This window comes from Etheostoma cragini, chromosome 2 (genome assembly GCF_013103735.1).
Source record: "Etheostoma cragini isolate CJK2018 chromosome 2, CSU_Ecrag_1.0, whole genome shotgun sequence".
Lineage (NCBI taxonomy): Eukaryota > Metazoa > Chordata > Actinopteri > Perciformes > Percidae > Etheostoma > Etheostoma cragini.
The window spans coordinates 28,755,687-28,762,831 of record NC_048408.1 but is presented as its reverse complement, the minus strand read 5'-3'; the positions used below and the strand labels follow the sequence as shown (position 1 = coordinate 28,762,831).

Genomic DNA, 7,145 nt, shown 5'->3' with positions numbered 1-7,145 from the left:
TTAAAAGTAAACTGAACCCTGAGTCAGATGTTAAAGCTCAGCATAGAGCTGCAAAGTCTCAATCCAAACCCCGATGGCGTTTCAGCGATCTGTGCATGAGCCTAATGTGTTTACTGTGAGTCTGGATGTGTGTAAGGTGTGTTTGTGAGTGCGGTCATCATGTCTGTTGCCAAGGTGATGGAACATTTTGTGAAAAGTAGTTTTATCATATGATGTGTGACCCAAACTACAAATGCTTGCTGTCAAAAAGAGAAATATGAACATCAACATAAAAAGAACAGAAAAATGCAGAAAAATTATAGTCTAAATCCAGAAAAATAACTTTTCAGACACAATCTGGACCTGAACCAGATTAATTAATCCTTAATACTGGGGTGATGAATTAATGAAAATCAACACAATGTCCTTATAGTTGACAAACACGCGTATATGGGTGTGGTTTCTCTCACCCTGCTGGCTGGGCTCCGGGTCCGCCTCGTTCTTTTTGACGGAGAGGTCCAGCGGGCTGTCCTGGTCGGCCATGAGAAGCTTGCTGAGGACGGGATTCTGTGCAGAGGCAGCAGCCGTACCTCCTCCTCTTCCACCGTTACTGGCCCCCGTGCCGTTGCTGCTCTGGGTGCAGGCGGGTGCTGAGGCAGCAGCGGCGGCTGAGGTGGGGCTGAGGCCAGATCCCGGGGTTGGGGGCGGGGAGGAGGAGGCAGACGATTGAGGGGAGCTCGGCACGGGAGGGGGCCCATGCAGGGAGCATGGGGCCACGACCAGAGACGCCGCTCTCGACAGGCTTTGGTCCTTCATGGTGCCGTTGGGCGGGGGCAAGTCGTCCTGAGTAGTTTTTGAGGTATATTCGGCAGCGAACTGGCGGATCATTCGCTGCATGATCTCACGAGCCACTAGAGGAATGTGAGGTTCTGAGAAACTTGGGAGGTCTAGAGAGAAACAACACAGAGAAACAAACATGTCAGCATGCCGTCCTCCAGGAATTCTTTCAGTCGTTACCATGTTTATTTATCCCATTTCCTGGAAATTTAATCCTGATGCTATGGTAAAATAATCCAAAAATCACTTGGAAGCAGTGCTTAATCCTGTCCATTGACCATAATAAAAGCACAAGGATATCAAAATAATCTGCTGTACGCAGATCATTTTGCATGCCATCCCTCAGCTGGAGCTTTCTTACCTTCTCCCTAAATTTACCCAGGATTCTCTCTAGTATTCACCTTTACATTAGGCACTTAGTAACGACTTGAAATTGTTTTTCAGATAAATTTATGCAGGATGGTTCAGCCATGATTTGTTCTTGAACTATTGTGTCCACCAGAATAGAGCTGAACAACACGTATTAAATCAGTCGATCGACAAAAGATTTATCGCCAACAACTTTCATACATTACAGTTAGTAAAGAGAATGTGAAGTTTTTGATATTAAACTTTGTCCAAGCTGTAAAAGAACAACAAAACATCCTTAGTGCCGCACTGCACGTATAAAGAAAAGTATATCATTTGATTATCCTCTTGCATTCCTGATTTATCATTAATCAGATAGATGTGTTAATGGATAGATGTGTTTTACAAATTTACCATTTCTAAATCATCTATCCATTACAGTAAAGTGCACAGTATAAATAAAATAAGAATTTCCAAGTGCAACAAGTAGCAGGGGACCCCTCAAGGTCTACACACTATATCCTAACTTCTCCTTATTCCCTACTACTAAACAAACCCACATCAAAACCCTGTTCATTGATCTCATCAGTTACTACACATTGAGAAAAAACGCATTAATCTGGCCCAGATAAGTCAACTGCACTTATCTCTTTACAACCAGCAGCTTTACTATTTGGATACTTTTCATGCCGGCCATAGAGGCAAACCTTAAATCTTCCTTCATCAATACATTATCCCAAAAAATCTAATCCTGAAGATATGCTGAAATAATGCAAAAATCACATACATTCTGCACTTTATATATAACTAAACTTCCATTGCACTCCATTAGAGACAGAACACCAGCTCAGATAAGTTGCATTGCTCGTTTTTAACCACGGCAGCAGTTTTAAGATTACATTATGTGCTTACATAACTGCAAAAGGGATCTCTAATGTTTTCTCAGTACGTTTTTTAAAATTATATCAGATTAGTCAACAGAATGAGCCTTTGGATCATTGGATGAAGGGTTGCTGACAATTGGTTAATGTAGATATTGCATTAAAGATCATCCACCCACCCTGATCAGACGGTTTTCTGTCTATAATGGAGCGGTATGGAAATGTATAAGTGACCCCCAAACTTCTGACCAGTAGTGTACCTCAATTAATCCTCCCTATTGAGCCTTGTTAAGGCACCGTAACATCTGTGTACAGCAGGTACCTGCATGCCTTACACTTCGGCTTTCTCAGCATGATTCCTGTTTTTTTTTTAAACTGCACCGTTTCTTCAGTTATTTCTATATAGCTTGATTGCCATTTATCACAGCATGTGCTCCAACTTATGTATGTACCAGTACGTATGTGCTCAAGCAACTTTGAGTCTGTCAAAAGCGCTCTATTCCATTCATTATTATATTATTAACATTAGGGAGCCAAAGTAATTAAAAAAGACTGCAAATCCACAGATTATCCATGCTACTCGTACATTAGAACTTTTTATTCTTAAGGTCCAACAAAACATCCTGAGGCCTGAGGCTCTGCAAAGTGTGGGCTGAAGACCGCATAAAATCTCATATAATTTACTATTTATCTTATCCTTGTTGACTTGTCTTCTATTTCTAAAAGTGATAACCACTATCATCAAAACAGCAGATCTTGGATGTTATTCCTTCTATTGCTTCACGTGCCTACAGTAAAAACACCATTAGGTCGGTTCTGATCATTATATTAAGCACTGTGAAAATAAACAATGTTATCAAAACAACATTACAAAGTGTTTCACTGATAATTAAAACTGGCGCGACAGTGAACATGGGAAATGTCAGACATGTCTCATGAAGAAAAAACTGGAGCCAAACATGGCAAGAAAACATTAATTTAAAGCCTGTATGAGATGTTGTGAAGACAGCGCTCCTAATAAGCCAATTTAGTTGATATTTCAATAAAATATAACACAAGTATATATTTTATTAGTATTCAGGCACATGTCAGAAATTTACATAAAAAAACAACAATTGATTGTACTTTTCGGGGGATAAAATCAGTTTACTATTCAATTTACTATGCAGTCAGTTGAAGGAAGTAAGAAAAATATAAACTGTTGTTATTCCAATTATTCCAGTGTTTGACATATGTAAGCTTTTATTTCAGTTGTGTTTTAGCTCCGATGTATCATAAAACTGTCTTTATATCAACCAACAGAGGACTGTGTAGCTGTGCCACAGACCTGTATGCAGGTGTTGTCACCATTTGTTGCTTAATCCCTTGTTCACAATGTGTAATCCCTGCCACTGAAATGAACCTTGTTGACATGGCATTAAAAGAGCTTGACGTTCTGTTGTGTTGTAACAAAGACTCAATATGTTCGCACAATTCAAATTCCCTAAGTTCTTATAGGAATACACGGTGTGGCTTGTTACCCACTCTGCGGCAATAATACAAGCTTTAAATCCTAAAACAACAGGAAGAAGTTTTGCTGGAAATGTGCCTTTCATTTGGACAGGTGCAGGCTTCATGCTGCCACCTTGGGAAATCTCCTGGGGAAACCCCAGCGTACACTGAATATGCATGCTGTGCCTGCTAGGAAATGACACTGCGGGTCTTTGGAAAGGTACACAGGACATCTCGTCCCCATTACAACAAAGCAAAAGTGATTCCACCCTGAGAGAGGAAGCTTCCTGAGAAGGTACGTAATGTTTGTACTGCTTTCTGTCAGCATGAGAAAGCAGCATGTAGGCAAACTGTTCACTGGAATTGCAAATGTTAACAAGTTGTAAATGTTGCTAGATGCCTATTTACCTTACCTCTTAGGAAGTTAGTTGAATAGTTGAATAATTGAAAGCAACTTGCACCAGACAGGGCAACATTAACAAACATGGTAGTATTGCATTATAGCAAAAAACATGTCTGCTTTAACTACATCTTTGTTCATTTTTTTAGCTTTTTAATACAGCTGATTACACAGTATAGTTTTAGTTAAACGTCTTTAGGTTTAGGTGGTCAAACAACAGCACATTTACAATGTGTGTGTCTCACCCTGCTTACAGTATGCCTGTGTGACTGTTTATTTGTATGTGTATATGGCAGCTCCACAGGTAGCTTTGCCTGTCTAAGTGAAGTCAGATTGATTAGGGCCAGCCATTGATTGGTCACACATCTGCTTCCTTCCTCCCTCCAGCTCGGAAAAAACACAACACGAGCTTCCGTCCACCAGGCCCAGCGCTCCTCTATTACATGATGGCTGCCTGCCACAAGACAGAACATGATACACTCCCGGTTTTGAAGGGATTAATATGTCAACTCAGCAAAACCTTTGATAGGGTGCTGCTCCAAAGCTGACAGTTAAAGCCTGTCATCCATCACGTGTGAATGTGAAACTAGGACTCAAATTTCTTTTAGTAATAAATTCACTGAGCAGTTTTGTCAACTCAGAAATCTCTAGTCTGTGTTGTTTTATAGTAACTATTACTTGTAAGTCTTTGCATCTATTACATCAGCAAATTATAAATAACAGAAGCGTCCCCCTGAAAAATTCAATTCAGTTCAACAGCAACACAAACTACAAACTACAAAATGATCAAATTAAAGTTAATAGTTAAATTAAACACTAAAACACTCAAAACAATGTCAGAGTTTATGGAAATGTCTGCTAAACGGCCTAAAGGTAAAACAGTTTCATATTTGAATCTCAATGTTAAGGTAGTCCTAATCCTCATGTGACTAATTATAGTTAGACCTACAGGGAACTCATTTTTGGCCCCCAGTCAGCCTATAGGCTCTATGATACCTTTTAAAATACTGATTAGGGCTCAGCCTGACTATGATTAGCACTTTGGTTATTTAATACACACTTTTGTCTTTAATATAGCTTTAGCTGTGCCCAGGTATTTGTGTAATATCTGTTATTGTGTTATTTCTACTTAGGATGAGTGCACAGTCAGCCAATGTGGCGAAACACGCTATCACTTCCTCTATTTTGAAAATCTCCACTCTTTCAAATTCAGCACTAGTTTCTTTGTCCTCAGCTCTCTACCATGTCAAATAACCTTTTACAGAATTTCCCACATGGCTTCTTGCGGTAACGATGGCAGGGTTTTGTACAGTTTGAAAAAGTGGGTCGGCCTCTCTGGAACAGATCTTAACCAATTTAGGGTCTACCTGGAGGGCAAAAATGTCTTTGTTCCAATTGTAAAACTTTCAAAACGTAACATTCGGTGTCCCTCAGGGATCGATCCCTGGTCCCTTTTTTTAATCAAAACTGCAGATGACACACGACTTCACACATCATTCTCCAATTGAGACTTGTGTCCTCCCTAAATAAGTGTCCTAACATGTGCATGCTACATAGTTAGCATGCACAATAACATTTGTCATGAACGCTGTTTGATTTTGGATAGGAAAAAAACTAAATACTTTCAAATCCTAGACACTTTCTTAACAAAAGATCTGTAAATGGTCGGGCTTCAACTCCGGTCCGGATGGCAAATAATTAAATTCAAGAAATGTCTGAACCATATAATACACTCTGGTATTATATTGCCTTTTAGCAATCTCTTTTTTTTAATTCTCCTATATTAATTGATTTCCCCTGGGAATTAACCACATTTTCTCAATTAACTTGTCTGAAATACACCTCTGGAAATTCTAAAATGATAAAATGACTGATGAGGTGTGTGTGTGTGTGTGTGTGTGTGTGTGTGTGTGTGTGTGTGTCACCTTTTCTGTGGAACACAGCATTGAGGAAGTCTTGGGCCTGTCTCTCCAGCCGGCTGATCCGAGACTGCTCCGACAGCACCTGGCTGCCTCCAACCTTCTCTACGCTGTGCCCGTCCTACACAGACAAACAAACACACAGAGACAGACAAGTGAGTAAAGGGCAGTTCTGTCAAAAAAACAAACCCATAAGAAACAATAAAAAAGGACATGCAGAACATAGAAAACAAATAGATTTGCACATTAAAAAGCTCCAGCTCTTTCTCATTATGTGGGCTCTAAACGTCACTACTCACAGCTCAGAAATCCTTCTAACGGGAAAGAAGCCTCTCACACGTGATTATATCAAATGTGCCATCAGTAGTTGTTTCTTATTGAGATTATATAACCACGTCCAGTTGTAGATGTTCTGCTCCGTGAGCCAACAGAAGATGCGCTTCAGCTGCAGCTACATGCAGGCCTCTCCAACCTTTGACTTGAAATTGTTCTGATCCAACCATAGGTGCACATAGTGATACTTTTTATTATTTACAGACACTACCAGGAGACGTGGTGGCAAGTGTCACGTGGGCCTTTTCAAGCTGACAGCCAATCAAACAGCTTCCTAAGGATATTTAAGCCTGACGAGACTGCTCCACCAATGAGAGGTTATTGTGAAAGAAACAGACGCCAAGAGAAAATATGAATTCAGCTTCTCTGTTTTCAGGGGTGAACACCACTCTTAGTGTGTGTCGCCATCTTTACAACACTAAACAGGATATTTAGGTGTATATGTGTCTGTTTGCCAAGAGACTAAGCTACAAACTGAGATGAAAGTGTGTTTTTAAAAAGCTTTAACTTGTCCATTCTCTCTTTATTTTACCCCCATCAACTGTCTCTCCATATCTGCTGGCAGTTTGTATGGCTTCAGATCAATGAATCAATAATTCCCTCCCACTGAAGCTCCTTTGGCATTTCACAAACAACAGAGGGCAATAACAGTGCGGCAGAGAGAGCTTTCAAGCCCTGATAGATGAATAAAAGATAGTATTGAGTGAGAAGTGGAATAAAATTACGGCAGCAAATGCTCTCATTAGTTGCCTTATTATGACTAGCACACAGTGAGTTGTTAACATATTTATTGACGAGTCAGACAATGCAGCCCAAAAGATCTCAGGAAATCCCAGCCGGGCTTTGTTTAATTGATTTTATTCTGTTGATTGATTTCGATTTTTTTCTTCTGTTTGAGTCTCATCTGTAATTATTGCATGTAGGATCTTGGTTGTGCATATATATATATATATATAT

General features: G+C 39.9%; 1 protein-coding gene across 2 annotated transcripts in view; it reads right to left on the bottom strand.

Moving 5' to 3' along the window:
* The window catches only part of lcor (ligand dependent nuclear receptor corepressor), a 76,884-nt gene that overhangs the window by 13,236 nt on the left and 56,503 nt on the right, over window positions 1-7,145 (bottom strand). For both annotated transcript variants that reach the window (XM_034900881.1, XM_034900891.1), the window contains exons 4-5: window positions 5,862-5,976; window positions 450-926 (exon numbers count right to left, since the gene is read on the bottom strand). In XM_034900881.1, coding sequence (XP_034756772.1) covers window positions 450-926; window positions 5,862-5,976 — 592 coding nt within the window. The remainder of the gene's footprint in view (window positions 1-449; window positions 927-5,861; window positions 5,977-7,145) is intronic.